General features: G+C 40.9%; 1 protein-coding gene across 1 annotated transcript in view; it reads left to right on the top strand.

Moving 5' to 3' along the window:
• The window catches only part of LOC114567939 (serine/arginine repetitive matrix protein 2-like), an 84,356-nt gene that overhangs the window by 55,729 nt on the left and 9,771 nt on the right, over positions 1 to 18,856 (top strand). Inside the window, 2 exon segments of the mRNA XM_028597216.1 lie at positions 12,526 to 12,587; positions 14,084 to 14,254. Coding sequence (XP_028453017.1) covers positions 12,526 to 12,587; positions 14,084 to 14,254 — 233 coding nt within the window.

Here is an 18,856-nt window from a genome sequence, read left to right as displayed (position 1 = left end):
AAAATAAGTTTTAAATGCAAATCACAATTATTACACGGTTATGTGATCAGGTATAAAGCTGCTGGCAGAAGTTGCCTGCTCCTACAAGACATTTAAGTACTTTCTATTGTTCTAGGATTTTAGGAAAAGAACAACTAAAACACTAGTAACAATAGAAAACATGTATTAAAAAGTGATATTAATGTTAGCGAGAGTTACAGTAGATTTTATTATTAAGTGGGGATACAGACAAAATTCAAAGTTAGTCAGGAGGCATGAGGAAGAGGAAATAAGTTACGAGGAGTGAGGATGGGGGACGGTGTGATGGGACGGGTGAGGGTCACTGGAGAAATGAAAAAGGAGGAAGGTTTAAAGAGGGAGGAAGATCAATACGGGAAGGTAGAAGGGAGCAAGAGCAAAAATGAAGGGAAAAAGGAGGTGTGATCTCTGTTACAGCTGTCAGATAACGCACATAACACACGTTCTCTTTGTTTGGCACATCACACATTCTCGGTCTCATCTCTGTGATTACACACACACACACGCACACACACACACACTGCCTGACTCTCAGAATTAATTTCCTTTATTTGTTGTTTATGCATGATGTTGTTTTCGTACCAGTCACCTTCTATTTGAAAGATGTCATTCTTTGCGCTGACTTTTTTCTTCTCTTTTTCTAAACCTGTGAGATATATTTGAAAGTTCATCAGAGGTCTTTGTTTTGCCTTCACATCTTCTCTTTCTTCCCAACCTCTGGCTTATGTCAACATCTCTCTCTGTTGAACTTAATGTTTCTGTGTTCAAAGTGTTTTACTAAAATAATTCAAGATTATTAAAATAATTAGAGTTTTTTGGGGTTTCCTGTTGAGTTATGAGGGTTTATTAACTCCGTCATTTAAAGTGTCTGTTGGGATTAAAATGTTACGTATGCGTTTACATATGTGTCTGCGGTATAGGCCTAGTTATAGTTTCACGTTGTAACCTTTCTGCACAGTTCGGTTAGTAAGTGTGTATGGCACATTTGTTTTGCCATTCATTAATTTCAGAAGAAACGGCCTGTTTTTCTTGAAAATGCAGTTCTTTTTTTATATATATATTCTAACGCCACAACATGTGGATAATATTGGGTCTCAAAGAATGGGTTTGTTTGATTTGGAGGGGGAAATAAAAATCTATTTTTCTCGTTTGTATTATTTATGATCCATCAGCCGAAAAAACGTACTTACATACTGAGTCTGGTGGAAAACTTGGACCAGGAAATAAAATGCAGCCTTTGAGCAGTGATGATTGTGTTTCCCCTGATGAGAAAAGGAACGTCTCCAGAAAAGTAAGAAAAAAAGCTGAATCTCAATCACTAATCACAATATCTTATTTTTAGTATCCGTAATCAGAATCAGAAAGGAGTTTATTGCCACAGTAGGTACCCTACCTGGCATTTGCCTTGGTGATTGGTGCATACATACATACACAAATATTAAGCACATATGATACATTACTCAAAATGCTGAAGATCTTAACATGCTGATGATTACCATGCAGAACAGCAGCTGATATATTATTAGTTGTAAAGACATTATTAAATGTACAGTTTTGTAAAAATCAATTTTCAGTCGAAAAAGAAGTACATCGTACGCAATCAAACGGGAGAAGTTGATTAGAACCAACAGGTGGGGTCAACAGGTCTGTGCAGCTTTTCTCCTGACTTCTCTACTACTTCGATAGTATCCTGGTGTATGTAAAAAGTATGAAGACTACAGGGAGAGGTACAGCAATAACAAAATCAATCAAGCCCAATATGTTAAAGTGCTCATATTGTGCTTTTTGGTGTTTCCCCTTTCCTTTATTGTGATCTTTTTGTGCAAAGAACAGCTCCAAACAGCTCTATTGTAGTCCAGCCTTTACTTAGGTAACGGCCGTGCGTCACTTTGTAACACACGTTATAATGCTCGCCTAGCTGCTAGCGTGGCACACCCTCATGCTCTGCAACTGACAAGCTAGCAGTCCTTACTGAGCATGTACGACTCCCAACAAAGATGGAGCAGAAGTGGGATGTCTCACTTTGTAGCTAAAACAGAGAGCTCAGCACACAGAGTGAAAAGAGGAGCTGCAGCAATGTGCAGTACAACAACATTTTTTTTTATTAGCAATCAGCAACGGCCCCACTGACATCTGACAAGCAGACAGAATCCAAGCTAAATCAGGAAAATATGAAAGGGTTGTTTTTCTCATGATAGTTGGACATTGCAGAGGTTTGCATATAGACCCATATCGGTCATAGGCCATGACTGCCAACGGGGAGAATTCTGAAGAGGCTAGAGAGTAATATATAAACTACTGAAAAAGAAAGGCTGGTTAAGATATGATCAGTTTTTTTCTGTTAAAAAGTCAATCAAAAGCTTTGGATAGATGGCAGGCTGAAAAGAACATCTTGATTAACAAAACTGCAATGAAAATGTACATAGGCTCATGGAGGGCTTTGTAAATCACTATGATGCACACAGCCGTGGTCTAAACACACACAGTTACACATATAGCTATACTTCTACCTCCTTCACAAATTCAAAAAATTGCAAACCCAGAATTTCTCCTCGACTGTGCACACCGATGCGTTTCAGCATGTCAGTATCTGAAAAAAGATAATGATAGATATGAGTTATTAAATCCCACAAGCAGGCTTGGTCTAAATTAAATTACAACTAGTCTATATTCACGATGTTCCATTTCCGGGATTGCTCCAGTGCTGCAGGAAATTCTGCCGGATGCATATCTTTTCGCCGATGTCCGTTTCCTTCCGCTTTCTTTGTGTTGTAATTTTAAACTCCTGTGGATTTATTAAGAACTATGGTTAACTGCTCCTCAGATCTCTGCAGGGTAAATCCAGACAGCTAGCTAGACTCAGTTTTTTGTTGCACGACTAAAACAACTTTTGAACGTACACATGTTCCACCAAAACAAGTTCCTTCCCGAGGCTATTTTGCAGCGTCTCCCGTTTTTCTCCCATCCCAGAATGCTATGTGGACTAGCCAGACCCTCCTCCGCAACACTGTGGAGGAAGGTCTGGCAAAGCGAGACTACATTACAACAAACTGGTTGATCAAAATTATTTGATCTGCAGAAATGAAATCGAGAGAGAGAGTGAGTTACATTTGAAAATCCAAACTTCCAAAGTATGTCACAATAAGATACAAATATGAAATGACTCAAACATCTTTACAGGTTTTCTATGCTCACCCGTTTCATGAATTACTGGTTTTTAGTCGAAAAAACGCTACAAGGACAGATATAAATGGTATTTGACCAAAGCATTTCTCTACTACTTTTAAAGCAAATGTACTTTCTTTTTGGCTAAAATGTTTTGACAATATTTTCTCTTCTCCATTCATGCCAGCAGCACTCGTTGAATAGAGCAGGTGTTAGAGAGGAGGCGCACATGTCCAAGAGAGAGATGGTGAATAACTAAAAGGACCTCCAATAATACGATAATGACCCTTCTTGTACAATTTTTATAATGGCAGGAAAGCCTTTTAGCTCCTGCTGGCGTCAATGCCCAGAGAGGGTAAAAACAGTGATACATCTGCATTCAAAGATAAAAAAAAAACACACAAATGAACATAAAGTAGGAATGACAAGAAGCAAAATGACTTCACAAAAGTGTACATAGATAAGCATGTTCACGTGCATATTAGTACTGTATCTTACGGTGGCCCTTAAGTGAAAATCACAACAGCAAATACAAAAACGCAACAGCAAATCTTAAAACACAACGGCAAATAGGAAAACATTTCAACAAATGATAAAACACAATGGCAAATAGGAAAACAAAACGGAAAATCATAAAACACAACTCCAACTGGAAAAGGTAGGGCCTATCTAGCAGAGACATCTAGCAACCCTCCTGATTGGACAGATGGACTGTCTGTCTTTTAACAGGAAGGAGAGGTGAAATACACGGAAAAGCTGTTAACAGTCAGACAGTCCATCTGTCCAATCAGGAAGGTCCATCCTCTGCTAGATAGGCCCTACCTTTTCTGGTAGAAGTTAATGCTGTTGTGTTTGTGATTTGTTGAAGTGTTTTCATATTTGCTGTCGTGTTTTCCTGTTTGTTGTTTTGTTTTCAGGAGATTGTCTAGACCTGGACGACACGCCTAAATGCATTGAAGAAGCTGCCATGTGATTGGTTTATTAGATAATTGCATTAATGAGAAATCTTACAGGTGTTCCTAATAATCTTTAAGGTGAGTGTATACTGTATATACACACACACACACACAACCTATATCTCTTTTTTTGAGTCCTGGCAAAAAACACCACCACAATTTTTACATTAAAAACCCAGGAATGAAAAGGAAGAAGTGTTGAAAATACAAGAGGTGAAAACTTAAATGAACTCATGAATAACACTAAAAAGATGTGTGTAGGGGGAGGGGGGGATGTTTAAATTAAGGGTGAGGCTATTTGCACCCCTGGTACAATTAGCAGTGTATGCTATTTGTACCCTGGTGCAATTAGAAATGAATGCTATTCGTACCCCACCGGTGCACACAGCAATGTGTTCTATTAATACCCCGTCTGGTACAAATATCAATGTATGCTATTTGCACCCCTGTGCATTTACACTACCTTGGCAATTATTTACACACAGTTATCCATACTACTCATGTATTACACCTTTTTGGAATATTATCGCTCTCACATTTTAACCATAACCAATCCCACTCCTCTTGCCTAAACCTAACCAACCCAACCAGAGCAGGCATATTCATGAGTCTTCCCCTACCACCCTGCAAAAAACCCTGACTTGCGCAATTGCATGCAAATTATCTAATCCAAAATTACAAAATCAAAATCGCCTCACAGGGGAATCAAACTCCTAACTCCCTTACTAAAGGTAAACATTCTAACCACTCACCTAGCAGTTCTTACAGGATGTTGAACAACTGTTTACCCCTTGCTTTCTTCAAGCCTCGGTTGCTAGGTAACCGTACTGTATACAAAAAATAGGTACTAACTAACAAACCAACGGTTGTATGCTTTCACTGAAGACAGAAAGCGCAACTGTAGTATCCATTTTCCGCTAGAAATTCAATTTGTATAAACTTTAGAGACAAAACTTCCCTAATATGCCAGTTTCTGCGGTCATGGAAGATGAACGACCGCCATGATTTCGGTGCTCGCGAGCAACGTGTTTTTGTTGTTACGTCACAGGGTGTGAATAGCTCAGCTGTGTGGCCGAGGCTATTTGTACCGGGGGTGCAAATAGACACTCCGTTAAATTAAAGTTACGCAATGATGTATGTAGATTATAAAGGATAACAAATAACCTACACACATTAATGAGGCTTAGTATCAGTTGTTGTGCTCACATTTCATGGTAGAAAGTTTCCAACAAATTCCACGGCAATCTTCAGGCAAGTCTGTTTATTCTGAACTATGGAGAATTGGATTAAAGACTATTTGTCTGAGCAACATTGTAGGACCAGCTGTAAATTGCATTGTACTGTACATTTTCTGGTTAGTACTGTTTAGGCTAATTGTGCTCTCTATATTGTTGATCCAGAAAGTCCACCCTGAGCCACTGCATGATTGACATACATTCACCATCCACAGCACATGCACTATGGCCACTCAACAGGACCTATAATTGTTCCACACATCTCTTTGTTCGAGCATCGTTTTTTTTTTTTTTTTTTTTTTTTTTTTTTAGTTAATGACTGGGCAGTCACCAAATTGGCTCCTCTGGGGAGCAATTTAGCCCATTCCCAATTAGCGACTGGAGAGTCGAGGTGGAAAATGCCTCTGTGCCGGCGGTGACAGCGGCTCCCGGGGGGCGGTGAACACTAGAGGCTAACTGCACATGGAAACTGAACATGTTCAGTCTGAAAACTGTCTGGTTTTTTTTTTCTTCTTTAAATGAGACATCTGGCTATGTGACAGGGTGAAACCACATTTACAAAACTGTTGATATGGAAAAGAATAAAAGTGTTTCTAATGGATGGATCCTAAAGAATTTAGACATACTGTTAAATTTAGAAAATATTGAATCCGTAACCCTACCTACAGAACAAACTGGAATTTTGTTTGAAACAGGCTTATACTAGTGACCTTTAGTCCTATCGTTTTCTTTCAGTTTTAGTAAGTCGTACTTAATTTGTTGTTGATGCAAGCTCAATGCATCTTCTTTGTTTACGTTTGTCTTAATTAGTTTGTCAGGACTGCTTTTATTTCATCAGTGCAACACTCAGTAATGCTCCGAGTTGTCTCGTTTTGCCAGACCTTCCTCCACCGAGGCGCTGCGGAGGAGAGTCTGGCTAGTCCACATCGCATTCCGGGATGAGAGAAAAACCTGCTCTGGTTTATTGCCATTTCTTTAAACCAATCACAATCGTCTAATCACCAGGAAAAGCTGAGGTGCTGGTTTATAATGTTTACCTGCATGAACACACCAACAAGATACAGTAACAATGTGCACGTGAACATGCTTAGATGTACACTTTTCAACTAGAAACCAGTAATTCATGACACTGGTGAGGAGCGGAAACCTGTAAAGATGTTTGAGTCATTTAATATTTGTATCTTATTGTGACATACTTTGGAAGTTTAGATGTTCAAATGTAATTCACTCTCTCTCTCGGTTTCATTTCTGCAGATCAAATCATATTGATCAACCAGTTTGTTGTAATGTAGTCTCGCTTTGCCAGAGATGCAAAATAGCCTCGGGAAGGAAATTGTTTTGGTGGAACGTGTGTACGTTCAAAAGTTGTTTTAGTCGTGCAACAGAAAACTCAGATTAGACAGATAGTCTAGCTAGCTGTCTGGATTTACCCTGCAGAGATCTGAGGAGCAGTTAACCATAGTTCTTAATAAATCCACCGGAGTTTAAAACACCAACACAAAGGAAGCCCAAGGCAAAAGCCTAAATGACAAAATCCGGTGGAATTTCCATCGGCAACGGAGCAATCCCAGAAGTGAAACGTGATATAGACTATGTTTTCATTCTATAACACTTGGATTGCTTTGTTGTTATTAAATCGGTGTTAAGATACAATGAAACTCAACACTTCCTGCACTAGGAACTTCCTGTTGTAGTTTTTATATTGTGGGAAATCTGCAGGAAGTGCTGTTTCCCTTAACATGATAGAAAGAACAGCAAAGTAGTAGTTGTTTGAGTGCTGTGGAAATGTACATTATGCTTAATTTACCATGCGATCCATTACAGTACAGGTAATTCCCCCACCCTTAATGTTTATTTTAGCTGGCCTTCATCAGCAACCATGCTTTATTTGACCAGGTGTCTTTTAAAAAAAAACAGCTTTTTAAATTCAATATTCCATGAGTATTTTCCTCTAGTTACAGGCAGTTAATAGTAGATGCTACCTGTTAACTCTCTTTTTGGAGTGCTGCTGACCCCCCATTAGCTAAAACCTAAAGAGACCCGGTTGGCGAGCAGATCCACCGAAGTACTTTTGATAAAGTAAACCTTTTGAAGATGAGGAAGCCGCATGTCAAGTCCCACTTGGCTCCAACAGACTTCCAAGAAATGAACAGTCTTCAAAGTGAGGCTGCAAAAGGCAGAGATGCAGCAATACTACAGTATATGTATCGTTATAACTGCTGATGTTGCACCCAAAATCAAATCCCAGAGCAGTGTGTATCCAAAGTTCGCCTCGGTTCCACTTCTCCTTTGTGTCACTCACATTGATTCATGCTGACTGAGCAAAGCTGATACAAAATAAATAATAAAAAAAAAACACAAAATAATGATAAAAAGAAAATGTGAACAGCTAACAGCTTTTGGCACTGAGGATGGAACATACCATATCAGCATAGTACACCCTTTGGGAAATTGATTTATTTTTTGTTCAGATGGCTTTGAGTCTACAGAGACCCAGATGATGAGTTTAATTGTATAGGCTGAGAATAGAGCCACCAATATATCCCTGAACCTGCAATTTTGTTTTTGTGTTTAGTTTAGTTGCACAGTTAAAGAAAAGGACCCTATTTTCCTATGTTTTTGTCCCTAAGTGACTGATGGAAACAACATTGTTTGACATTGGTCCATACTAAGGACGCACCTTCACTTTTCGTGCACAAAAGTGCTCGTTTTGCCACTGACAGGCTCAGATTATTATTTTAAGTGCCTGACAACATTATGGAAAGGATTTCTAAGGAGGTCAACCTTTCTGTTAAAAGAGCAATGTCCTTTTTGTTAGACAAAAAAAGAAAACCACGAAATTGCTATTGCTTAAGCCACCAGACTCCATGTACATAAACAGTAATTTTATCATCGTAAAATACACTTCATTCAAAGTTGACCAACACAAAATAAAGCTACGGAAACTCCGTTTTAGTTCGTCTTTCCACTGTTCCAATCATCACAACTCTGCTTTGGTTGAAATGAACACATAGTTAACGGATTTAAATGTGGAAATATGTTGGCTCTTTACTCGCTAAAAGTAATGTTTTTTTAAATGCAGTCTGGTGGGTTAAAAGGTAGCGACCTCTGAGCTGTTCCTGGTTAAACAAAGACGATTCAACGGTTTTAAAAAAGTTCCGTCTCTGTAGGGATCCTTCCCATGATGGAAAATGGCACTTTTAGTGGACAAAATTGACAATGCACAGTTGCCCTATAGGATTACATTACAGCCTGGTTCGCAGCTGCTGGTCACTGCATTCTCACCCAATACTGGAACAATTTCAAAGATCGTTGTTCCCATCAGTCACTTATACACAAAAACATAGGAAATAACCTCCGCTGGCTCATTTGATGTAAATGTTTCTCTGAGTAAAAATTATTTCGATAAGTCGTCAGTGGTCGACTCCAGTCCCCTCACAGTGTAGTTTTGTTGGGAGACGAGAGAGTATAAAATAAAAGATGAGATGGTTGTTAAAGTTGAAATTATTCTGGCAGTTGGAAATAAAATATTCTGGCCCTGGCTCTTTGATAAGCCCTATAAACTCCAAGTGCCTTGCACAAGTACCCTTGAAAAGATGAATATTTCTAGGGATCCATCTCCTTAGAGATTATTGGACTTCACCACCTCCCCACACCCGTGCATTACACACCACCGCTCCCACCCTGTAAACATGTACTGTCTCTCAGGCTGGTTGTCCAATCATTATTTGTGCTTCTAAGCCTTTCAGTTTTCACAAAACAATTTATTTTAGAGACAGAGGAACTGTGCGATGACACGGCGGCTGGAATGACTGCAGCTCTTGTAATTTACTTCTGTCACTCATAAAAATAAAAAAACAAAACCCTGTTACAATAACTTAAAATGATTTTCTGTGTTTTCTGTCCCGTCCAATATTTCTCTCCTCTCCATCTACAGTTATTCATATGCTGGCGGCAATGTCACAGAGGATAAAATGTTATCACGTGTGAATATGACTTGTACAAAGAAATTAATGAAATATGAAGTTGAACAACTTTGAAATATGACCTAGGACCCCACCAAAGCAATTTCCTCATCAACCTATCCTCCATCTCCAAAAACATTTTCAGTCTAAGAAAAGCTTGCCCCCAATCATTACTAATAATAGTCGATTGTTGTAGATCATGTGTGCTTACTACAGACAATTTGGAATTGATATTACATAATTGAAATGCAGATGACACTTTACTTGTGGCTCCATTTGTTGAAGATACTGTCCTTTTGCTTTTTATTTGCTGATAATGTAGTTATTTTAGCTTCACCAGACTGAGACCTTACACACAGGCAGTCAGTCTGGGGAGTACTCAGTCGGGAAAATAGTAGATTTCCCCCTTCAGTTTGGGAGCAAGTTGTTGGCACAAGTAAAGGAGTGTCGGTGTCTTGGAGTCTTTTGTATTGTGAGCAAATCTGTGTCAGGGTTTTGTGCAGAATTAGCCCAAAACTCTGTATTTGTATTTGTTTTTTTTAGTTGAATTTGTTTACTTGTTTTGTAACTTGTATCTTAACTTTTGTTAGGAAGCTCTGTAGGGGTAACACGTTCTCATCCCAGCTCGTCTCGTGATGACACTTATCGTATTGCCCTAGCTTCAAATATGCAACTCGCACGCTTCAAGGACCGGGTAAAGAACATAAGTAACAAAAACTGCTTCTTCTGGAAGGAGCCAGTTGAGGTGCTTCTGGCATATGGTTAAGATGTCTCCTGTTCACCTCCTTGTAGTCTATATCCACGACCTTCCACTTCTGGGATTGCTCTGTTGCCGGCGAAAATTTCGCCGGATGTCTGTTACCTTCCGCTTTCTTTGTTTTGGAATTTTAAACTCCGGTGGATTTCTGAGGACTATGGTTAACTGCTCCTCAGATCTCTGCAGGATAAATCCAGACAGCTAGCTAGACTATATGTCCAATCTGAGTTTTCTGTTGCACAACTAAAACAACTTTTGAACGCACACACGTTCCATCAAAACAAGTTCCTCCCTGAGGCTATTTTACAGCGGCACTGAGGCTTTGCCCGATGCTGAGTGCCCCTCAAGACGACTGTGATTGGTTTAAAGAAATGCCAATAAACCAGAGCACGTTTTTCTCCCATCCCGCAATGCTGTGTGGACTAGCCAGACCCTCCTCCATAGCGCTGTGGAGGAAGGTCTGGCAGTGCGAGACTAAGCTCCTTGTGGAGGTATTCCAGGTGAGACTATACATACAGTATAAAACCTCTCCAGCTCATCATAACCTTCCCTTAAAAGCTTTTCCTGCACAGATTAGATAAAGGAGTGTGTATGTATAATGCCACTGAGAGGATTGAAGATTTGGGGGGGGGGCTTAATTCCTCACTACTGACCAATGTAAAGCTAAAAAGGGAGAAGGGCACATTCTCTAGGTTAGTGTAGAACTGAATGAAATTGAAATAAATTCTTCCCAAATCACTGCCAAGCTGTCAAAACTCACAGAATGAAACGTGAATTTAATTATAAGCTCTGTTTTTTCCCCCTCAGTGTTTTGCACGTCTGCCCCCCCCTCTTCTCTACTCTGTGGCATTTTCCTCCTCGGAGCACGTGAGAGAGGATACAGCTGAAATTCTGCCTGTCTGTCAGAGATTTCTCCCAAAGAGCAGCTTTGTGCGCCACCGGCTGCCGTGATTAATGTATTTACAGGGAGATAAAGGGAGAAAGGCGGTGAGCCGGACCGGGAGAGAGAAATCAGCCGAGCACTCATCGAAACTCGATGAATTAGATTACGGGAGTGAGCCGCACACAGAATCAACATGCATGTATTAGCGTCTATTGTCAGGGTCTGCGCGGGGAGCGGGGCGAGATGAGGCCCGGGTCGATGGAGTTGAGCCCGGTTTAATTCAGCTGTCATGAACGTTTGAATTCCCACACATGACTGTCGGGGAAGTGAAATATGGCACGCGGTGATTCATGTCGGAGGGAGATTTGTGTTCTGTTTGAGCGGATTTGACGTTTCAGTCAACATTGCCGAGTCCGGGTGGTCTAATCCGCGTGGCAGGACTTTAGGAGGGGTTTCCAGACCGCGTTAATTAACCCAGAGGTCAGTCAATATTGTAACTCTGAGCATTGGGAATTGGAACTTCCTTTGCCCGGGACATCTTCAGATTGTGTGCACGACAGTGTGTGCATGTGCTAGTTTTAAAAAGTCCTCTGAAACCGGCTCTACATAAGTGTCTCTGCACATTTGATCCTGCTTTTTCCCACTGCTTCATTCTTTTTCATTAATGCATTAATGGCCAGCACTGAGAGTCCCATTACGCTGCAGCTCAGTGTGTGTGTGTGTGTGTGTGTGTGTGTGTGTGTGTGTGTGTGTGTGTGTGTGTGTGTGTGTGTGTGTGTGCGCGTGTGTGTGTGCGATTGTGACAGCGAGGGGAGTGCAATGTTTGTGTGTTTTGTCCCCCTTTTCATCATCCATTGATCTGTCGCGACGATCTGCCCTCAGTGTGCCCGCCTCAGATGCCAGGCCATTTCACAACCTGCCTCAAAGGGTTTTTCTCACTTCCAATTCCAATTTTCTCTTTTCAATCTTGTGACTTTCTCTGCAAATGTCTTTGGCCTCTCCCCGGTGTTCTAATTTTTCATTCACCATTCATGCTTCATATTTCAGCGATTGTAATTTGTAGCCAACGACAGATGCACGTTTCTGTGTACTTTTATTATTTGCTTTGTCGTAACGGAGACCCTGTACTTTAATTTTACCATCCATACCAGTCACCGTGTTATCTTTTCCTCGGTTCACTCACTCCCATCAGTCTCACTTCCCTCTCTTTGTAACATCACACAAAAAAGGTTTCATTCTCTCATCGCATTTCTCTCCCACATTCTGCATTTCATCATCTGACCCTCTCTATATCTTGCCTTCTCCTCTCTTCACATCTTCAGCTTTCCTACTCTTGCTTTTTTTTTCTTCTCCCTCGGGGGATCAAACACCTTGCTCTCATAACAAAAAGGCGGTAATCCCCTTTAAATCTCTTTCATTTTCTCCTCTAGTTCTGTACCGTTTTAACTCCTTCTCCCCTATTTCTTTTCTATCTTGTTATTTCATTTTCTTCCAGCTTGTCTTCTTTTTTGACCTCCTTGTTCTCCCTCCATCTTTTCTCTTGCAGATGAGATTGATATGTTGGAGCGTCTCTGGCTGTCGGGTATCTGCCACAATGATAAGATCGAGGTATGACGTCTTATACCTTTTCTCCATCAACCTGGCGCACAAAGTCAGCCTCTGCCCTAAATGTAGCCCAACCGCAATCATGCTCAGCCAGTCAGCGAGATACATATATAGCTGTCCAACCAGGCTGATGTCACAAGCGCTATCCATGGTGCTGATCCTGCTGTGACCCCAGGCCAGACACATTATACGACATTATTGTCACTTTTTCCAACATTTTTGACACTTTCTTCTAGTGTTTTTGAAGTTTTTATCGTTGTTTTTGTGGCTTTTTCCCACCATTTGTTGTGCTTTTCCCAACATTTTGACGCTTTTTCTGACATTCTCTATGCTTATTAAAACATAAAATTACCATTACCATTCATAAAACACATTTCTGAATATAAAAATGTGTCAAATTTGACCCGAGCATAACATGATGGTTAACAATGTTCAGGCCTATTTGCTGCTATTTCTGTCGGCAGATAACCAGGTATCACCAAAACCAGACTTACTCAAGTAATCATCATCATCACCCTATATAATTTATAAATTTAAAAAAAGTGTTTAAAGCAACTTTTTCAGTTTATAGTTTACCTAGTTGTGAGCTAGAGTGACCTATCATCACCTTAAACCTCTCTGAGAAATGTGAAACATATATTGATTGAATGAGAAAAGGGTGATTTTAATTTTTTCTCTAATCTTTAATCTACTTGATGGAAAGCTAAGTAGAAAAACTGATCATTAATTTTAAACTGGCGCTTAAAGTCCTCACAAAATCCAGAGTTTCTGATTCTCTGCAGAGCTTGTAAGTGGACGTTACATGTAATCAAAAGTCCCCTGTCATCTCGCCATTTGACTACGCATCCACATTGCTGCTTGCCTTCGTTCAATGTTGGCGTGCTTCCAAAACGCAAGTAACCACTGCCTGATAACAGGTCGGCCTGCGTTTTCTTGTTGCTTCCTGTAGTTGGTTTGCATGACAATCGCACGCAGGTCTCGTAAAGGAGGGCCAACACTCTCACTTTCAGGGATGTATGTGCGGTTTATGGTGTTATACAAATCAATAATAATTATTGATGTAAAAGTGAACGCAGCCTGGCGGCAGATGGGAGCTATGAATGTTGAAACTGAATAAATTTAACAGGCTGAAAAGCTTTTTTGTTTGATGGACCAGGGTTTTCTGCGGTGATTGACATGTTTTGGGCTTTGCATCAGTGTTCCGAGCGCAGGGAGGGGCTCTAACGTATCACAGATGGGCGCTCTGACATCCGGTGACAGCAAAGGAATTCTCTATTGTACTTCTGGTTGTAAATAACTTTTTATCTGCTGTCTGGGAGACAAATTGGCCCTAGTTAGTGATAAATCTACTCGCCCGTTTCATCTCTGCTCCTCCCTCCTCATATGCTTTCCCTTTACCTCTTCTGCCTCATGCCTTCTCTCTGCTCTCACCTCCTATAACATTTGCCATTCCTCTCCTTCCATCGTGTCTTCCCCCATCCGTCCCTTCTCCCCTCCAGGTGATGAGCAGTAAGCTGGACATAGACAACATGGCAGGGGTCTTCTACATGCTTCTGGTGGCCATGGGCCTCAGCCTCCTGGTATTTGCCTGGGAGCATCTGGTGTACTGGAAACTACGGCACTGTGTGAAGCGATCTGGCAGGATGGACTTCCTCCTGGCTCTCAGCAGGGTGAGATAAAGCACCCCGATACACCTCAACAACACCTCACATCCTAGTTTATTGGCTCACCATAAAAAAAACACCTTCTAGATGTGATGATCTAAGCAGCCAGGAGGGGTTTTGTGGTTGTAGAATACAATGTACTACAAAACAATGTGCTTTAAGGCAAGTCCAGACCAAAGATTTGCGACAAGTCGAAACTACTTGCAGTGCGCCGGTCTGCAGCCAGTTCACACCAATGCGACGAGACGGTGTATCATCTCCATAACAACTCTTTGTACTTCCGTTTTCACTTCCGACTGTTAGGCTTTTTTGTAGCTGAAAATATAATTTGTTTCATCTAGATATGAATGTGGATAACCTTAGTGATAGTGAGATGCTCGCTACAGTTGCATTTCTAGTGATGAATCAGCGATGACAGTTTATTTCTCGGATTCCCTGCTTTGTTGTAACGCCGCTCCGCCTGCTCCCTCTCTTCAGTCACTCTCTAGCTCGCTTAACCACATTACTAAAACTCTGCCATTTCAAACCAGCTGGCAGTTTGTAACTGGGAAATAAAATGGATTCTGGACCATTTTGTTTCTATAGTTTATGGCTGACTTCGCTAACAGGTGATGTCGCTTACGTTCTAAAACCAGCCTCTGCGACTCGACCAGCTGAGTCGCAGCCACACCATCAGCTGTTTTTTTGTCGAGCTGAGGCGGGCCGGTTCAGACCGCTGCAACTTTTCCCTGCAACGTTCTAAAAATGGTTTTGTCTCGTCGCAAATTTTTGGTCTGGACAAAAGATGAAATTCAACACGGTGAAGGCAAAACAATGAAATCAGAAGACTATCATCTGTTAGGTAAGATGTGACCCAGAATTGTGCCAGAGAAAAGAGCCACAATACCACAATATGTTCTGGTAAACCATGGCTGTTTTGAAAATTGCCTCCTGCAGACAAATGCAGTATGCAGTGCCTGCTGCATACTGCGTTCATCAGTAGTATGCACTATAGTTAAATTGATTGATTCTGCAGCATTCTAGGCCAGGCTGAGCCTTTAGAACAAGCTGTTAAAGCACTGGACAAAAAAAGTCACACCACTATTGTAAATAAAAAAATACAACTTATTGAGCTTTGATTTTGTTTTGTTTATGACCGATGTTTGTTCACTTAACAGTATCTACCATAGGCCTACAAACTGAAACTTAACTTCTTAAAATCTTTCTTCATGTGAAATAAATACAACAATCAATAATTATGAACTGAAATGTTAGATTAATCTATATACATGTTAAAATGTATTTACAAATCTTACAAAGAGAGACGGGTATTTCTCTGCTCTGTCAGACGCTGACCGGTGTGTGCGCAACTGACCGGCCGCCAGCTTGTTAACGTTACGCCCACAATCGCTGGTGGAGCTTTTTAAGTCCAAAAAGGCAGATACCACAGGTTCACGTTAATCTTATAATGGATATCTGTGTTGTGTTAAATCAAACAATCGGGGAAATAAACGCCTCTCGTCCTCAAGTCTCTTGAGAGAGCTCCAGCCAGCTGACAGCGGGGTCTGTGAAGGTGGACAGGCTGGGCAGCAAGCCAGCGACCCCGGCAGGAGGCTGTCACGTCAGACTGTGGAGCTTCTCAACTGCACGTTTGATTTCTCACGTAAAATCATCTCAGAAGTGAATTTAGTGATGAAATAGCAGACAAAAATTGTGAAATATTTCCAGTTGTTGGCCTCAACGCTAAGCCGCGGTTGTTCTGACTTTTTTTCCCGGCGCTTTGCATTGTGGGACTACAGCAGGCGACATAGACTTGTCCGAGGCATACTGGAGATTTTCTCCGAATCAGTACGACATCCGGGGATTTTTGGCATACTGCAGATTTTGCTTTTGTTTGCCCACTACATGCTACATTTGGTCCAAATCAGTACGCTATGCTAGTATAGTATGCGGTTTGGAAAATGTGTACTATCTCACATCCTGGTTTGTGAAGCCATTTTTCTTCGGGGTGGATTCCAGACGGCAAGATTTCAAATTAGAACATACATCACTTGGTAGAAATGGATGCTTTTGTATAGTCATTGTCTAGAATGCATATCACACCACCTTGTGAAGTTTTTTGCAGAGTGTAGTCGTCCTCAAGACTCGTGAAAGAATACCTGAGAAGATAAAAAAAATAGGTAGAAATATAATTAAACTCCATCAGATTGAAACAATTCCAAAGTTCTGCCAGGTGGTGAGAGAACTAAAGGAAGTAAACTCTGTTATGAGAGATTTTCATTTTTTTTTTTTTTTTTTTTCCAACCAAGCATTATAGCAGCTGATCTCTCTGATTGCCACACCCTAAACCTGAGAGGCTTTAACTAGTCAGCCAAACAACTGCTGATTCATAATACCGTGCTTGGGGAGCATTGGTAAGCGATTTATTCAGGTGCAGATGTTATGCTAGACTGAGAGAAGACTGTAGAAGCTTTTAGGATCTCCTGTTCTCTCTATGGAATAGATTGATAGTAGCCATGAAGTCCACTTCATTCAGGAAAATAGAGATGTATAGATGAACCAAGGTTAATGAACAGTTTTCAGATACAATCAAGATATGGATTGTACAAAAGTAGGGGCCACTCAATACTAGTGGTACTTGTTTCTGGCACCGAGCAGGGCGAGTAGAAGATAGAGCCAAAAAATAAAAGAGAAACATCAATGGTGTTTATCCTTGGCATCGCGCCAAGGGTCCAGGGCAGAGTGATCACTTAGCTGTCGCACAGCTATTTTCTTTGAGAGCCAAAACCGTTTCTGTAAGTTCAGGAACTATCTAGTACAGGTCCTGAGAAAGACTTTCAGGGCTTTAGGGAAGAAGGGGGGGAGGGTTTAGTGGAAAAGACCAAGAAGGTAATGAGGGAGGACACATGATGAAATGAAAGAAGGGATCACGGTAAGATGGGGTAAGAAAGGGATGGAAAAGAGATGAATGCTGTGATTGGGGAGGAGAAGTAGGAAGGTATAGGGGAGGGAAACGTTGAGATAAGAAGAGAAGATAGCTGGCCGAGGAGGCAGCTGTGGGTTTTGGATGGCAGAGGCAGTGGAGGATAGCAGGCAGTGGCGCCTGCTATCCTCCACTCCATTCTGTATTCCTGTACGCACCACCTGTAGTTTATTTTTTTTCAGTGATGAACGCTATTTTCTGTGAGACAGTGTGACACATCTGTAAGTTTTCTCTGCGCTGTTTTGAGTGCTTTAATAAACCGGTTAAGTAAGTGGAACATTACAGTGAGAACGTGCAGCCCAGATGTAACTGTGATTAATAGACCACCGAATCCAAAATTAAACAGCGCACTGGACACTTTCTTATTTTCATCCCAGAAATTGCACCCCGAACAGGTTCCGTCGTCCCTCAGATACGGTGATTTTCTGGTGTATTTGTATTTGGTGTATATACTGTATGAAAGCCTCAATGATGGTTGCGTAAAGCCGTTCTATGAAACAAAGTCCTGCCGGCAGCACTGATAGCAGGTGTTGGGGAAAGGCCAGAAGGAGGGACAGAAACGACAGGAACAGAAAGGAGGAGGGAAGACGGGGGCGTGCTAGACGGGAGACTGCTGAATTAGAAAACAGGCTTCATAGAGCACTGGGGAGATGGTGTGTAAGAACCACTGGCTGTAAGGGCAACACCACCATGTTGGAATGACAACAGCAGCTTGTGATTTATTAGCTCCTCCTGCCTGAAAAAGCAGAGAAAATGGCTAATTTATGCACAGCGGAAGAGTCTTCTTATTGCACTATAAAAAGGAGGGAAAGGGGAATAACATTACAGCTCTAACTTTTGACGTTGTGCTTCCGACATATGAGGAGACTAAATCAAAACTCTAATTTCAACCTGCAAAAAAATTTAATTGCTTTTGCAAATTAATACAATCCGCAGTTCAAACTATGCACTATATAGTACCTCAGCAAAGATCGTGAAGCACATTCTAGCAATCTTATTCTTTTGGAAGTTAATTATATAAACATGAATTTCAGTACAAGTCAATACACATTATGAGATAAGACACAAGAAGGTTCAAAAAACCTGGAGGTGGCACAGATTAGTAATGATTACACAAAGAGCAATAAGACAAAGAGGACAAAAGGAAATGAGAGTTTAACTGTTAAGGGATGCATCTAGCATAATGTGGAATAAAAATGAAATTTCAAATTAAACGCATGCTTGCAAGTCAGTTAAATGAAATATTCATTACTATGACTATTTCACTATAACAAACACCTTACAACAATGGTAATCAAAAACTGCCACTACAGCACTTCTAATCAAACATCCAAATCAAGAACAAAATTCTGCTGTATGGAGTTTGGCTTGAGTCCAACATAGACACCACTTCTAACATTTTTACATGAAAACTACGGTGGCCGACCCGGGCAAAACGCACTGCGACTTAAGAAAAAACGCAAGTAGACGAAACAAGCAAATTAAGAAAACATCTTCAATAATTTGACAACACATGCGCAGCATTCAGCAAATGCGCTGCAAATGCACACAACGCAACCAAATACACAAACGCGCTGCAAATACACAAACGGTGCAAAATGAAAAGCACACAAACCCCGAAAACAAATGCAACAAAAAAAACACTG

This window comes from Perca flavescens, chromosome 14 (assembly GCF_004354835.1).
Source record: "Perca flavescens isolate YP-PL-M2 chromosome 14, PFLA_1.0, whole genome shotgun sequence".
In the NCBI taxonomy this organism is placed as follows: domain Eukaryota; kingdom Metazoa; phylum Chordata; class Actinopteri; order Perciformes; family Percidae; genus Perca; species Perca flavescens.
The sequence above is the reverse complement of the archived record's forward strand: the minus strand, read 5'-3'. Positions and strand labels throughout refer to the sequence as shown.